Source organism: Manacus vitellinus, unplaced genomic scaffold (assembly GCF_001715985.3).
Source record: "Manacus vitellinus isolate BGI_N305 unplaced genomic scaffold, ASM171598v3 scaffold_128_pilon, whole genome shotgun sequence".
NCBI lineage: Eukaryota > Metazoa > Chordata > Aves > Passeriformes > Pipridae > Manacus > Manacus vitellinus.
In genome coordinates this window covers 172,540-174,176 of record NW_021938941.1, presented here as the reverse complement: position 1 = coordinate 174,176, position 1,637 = coordinate 172,540, and the positions used below count along the sequence as shown (strand labels likewise).

Sequence of the window (1,637 nt, the reverse complement as noted above, 5' to 3'; positions counted from 1 at the left end):
GGAGCCGCTCACCCTCCGAGSATGGCACTGGGGCACAGCAGGTCTCCAGATGCCCCCAGCCCCCGCTGCCACCCCCGGGTTCATCCCCAGCCGGTGCCGCTGCTGCACTGGCGTTTCTGCTGGAATATTTTCTGCTTTTCCCCTTTCTCAGCAGCTTTTGGACACCCCGAGTGCTGCTCGCCCGGCACTCAGGGTTCCAACACCTTCTGCCACAGCCAGCAAAGGTGGGAAGGGCTCAGCTGTCCCTGGCATGGGGGGACTGCTCCCTCCAGCTCTGCACCCACCCTGAGCCCCCCAGCCCAGCTCTGAGCACCCCAACTCTGACCTGGAAACCCCATCTCTGCCCTGAGCACCCCAATTCTGCACAGCACATCCCGATTCTGCCCAGCACACCCCAATTCTGCCCAGCACACCTCAGCTATGCTCTGTGCATCCCAACTCTGCTGTGAGCACCCCAGGCCTGGCCTGTGCCCCCCAGCTCTGCTTTGTGCACTCAGATCTTCCCTGCACACCCCAATTCTGCCCAGCACACCCCAACTGTGCCCAGCACACCCTGATTCTGCCCAGCACACCCCAGCTCTGTCCTGCACACCCCAATTCTGCCCAGCACACCCCACTTCAGCCCGGCACACCCCAGGCCCAGGTGCCCCAAAACCACCTCACAACCACCTACTTGAGCTTCAGCTCCCTCGTCTGCTCGTTCTGGGCCTCCTCCAGGTCCTGGCGCACTCGGATGTACTCGTCGTGCTGGTCCTGGATCTCGGCCTTCACGGCCTGCAGCTTGGCATAGAGCTGGGGGGGACAGCACCCTCAGCACCCTCAGCCCCACACTGGGGCTGCGGCGAGCCCTGGGGAGGGACTCCTTAAAAATCCCTGTCCCCGCCCGCCACAACCTCACCTTCTTCAAAGCTTCTTGTTTTGAAAACCCCTGCACAGTGGAGAGCTCCCATCGTCTCCATCGTCCAAAGCACACTCCTCTACCCGCTCCCAAAGGCGTTTCTGCAGCAAAAGGTCGGACCAGAGGGGAACAACGGCCCCCGCCAAACCCAAGTTGACCTTGTCACCAAAAAAACCCGAGTGACCCCTGTCACCCCCCGGCCGGTACCTGCTCCGCGATCTCCTGCCGCCGCAGCTCCAGCATCTTCTGCTGCTCGTTGGTGTGGTCCACGATGGTCCTGCCCCCGATGAGCAGCTTGCTCTCCATCGCCTGGGGAGGGGGCAGAGGGGGGGCAGAGCGTGTTGTCACCCCCCCAACCCGCAGGGTTTGCCTCCGGCCACCCTCACTGGGAGGTCACTCCCATCCCTGGTCCCTGTCCTCATCCCTGCTTTTGGGGAAGGCTGGAGGTCTTCGTGTGGCACACGCTCCAGTGCCCAGCTGATGGGGAGGGGGCTGTGCAGGATTAGATTGGATACTGGGAACAATTCCTTCACAGGAAGGGCTGTCCAGCCCTGGCACAGCTGCCCAGGGCAGGGGGGAGTCCCCACCCCTGGAGGGATTTAAGGGCGTGGGGATGTGGCACTCGGGTCAGTGGTGGCCTTGGCGTGCTGGGGATGGTTGGACTCCGTGGTCTCGGAGGGCTTTTCCCACCTAAATAATTCCATGATCCTAAGGACAGCCACCAGCCCGGGGCCGGTTC

The 1,637-nt window shown here is 62.9% G+C and overlaps 1 protein-coding gene across 1 annotated transcript in view; it reads right to left on the bottom strand.

Annotated features, from left to right (window-relative positions):
- Positions 1-618: 618 nt before the first annotated feature.
- Positions 619-1,637, bottom strand: part of KIF3C (kinesin family member 3C) — a gene marked incomplete at its 5' end in the record, with an annotated part of 7,116 nt that continues 6,097 nt past the window's right edge. Inside the window, 2 exon segments of the mRNA XM_029965972.1 lie at positions 619-792; positions 1,106-1,207. Of these exon segments, the coding sequence (XP_029821832.1) occupies positions 619-792; positions 1,106-1,207 (276 nt within the window).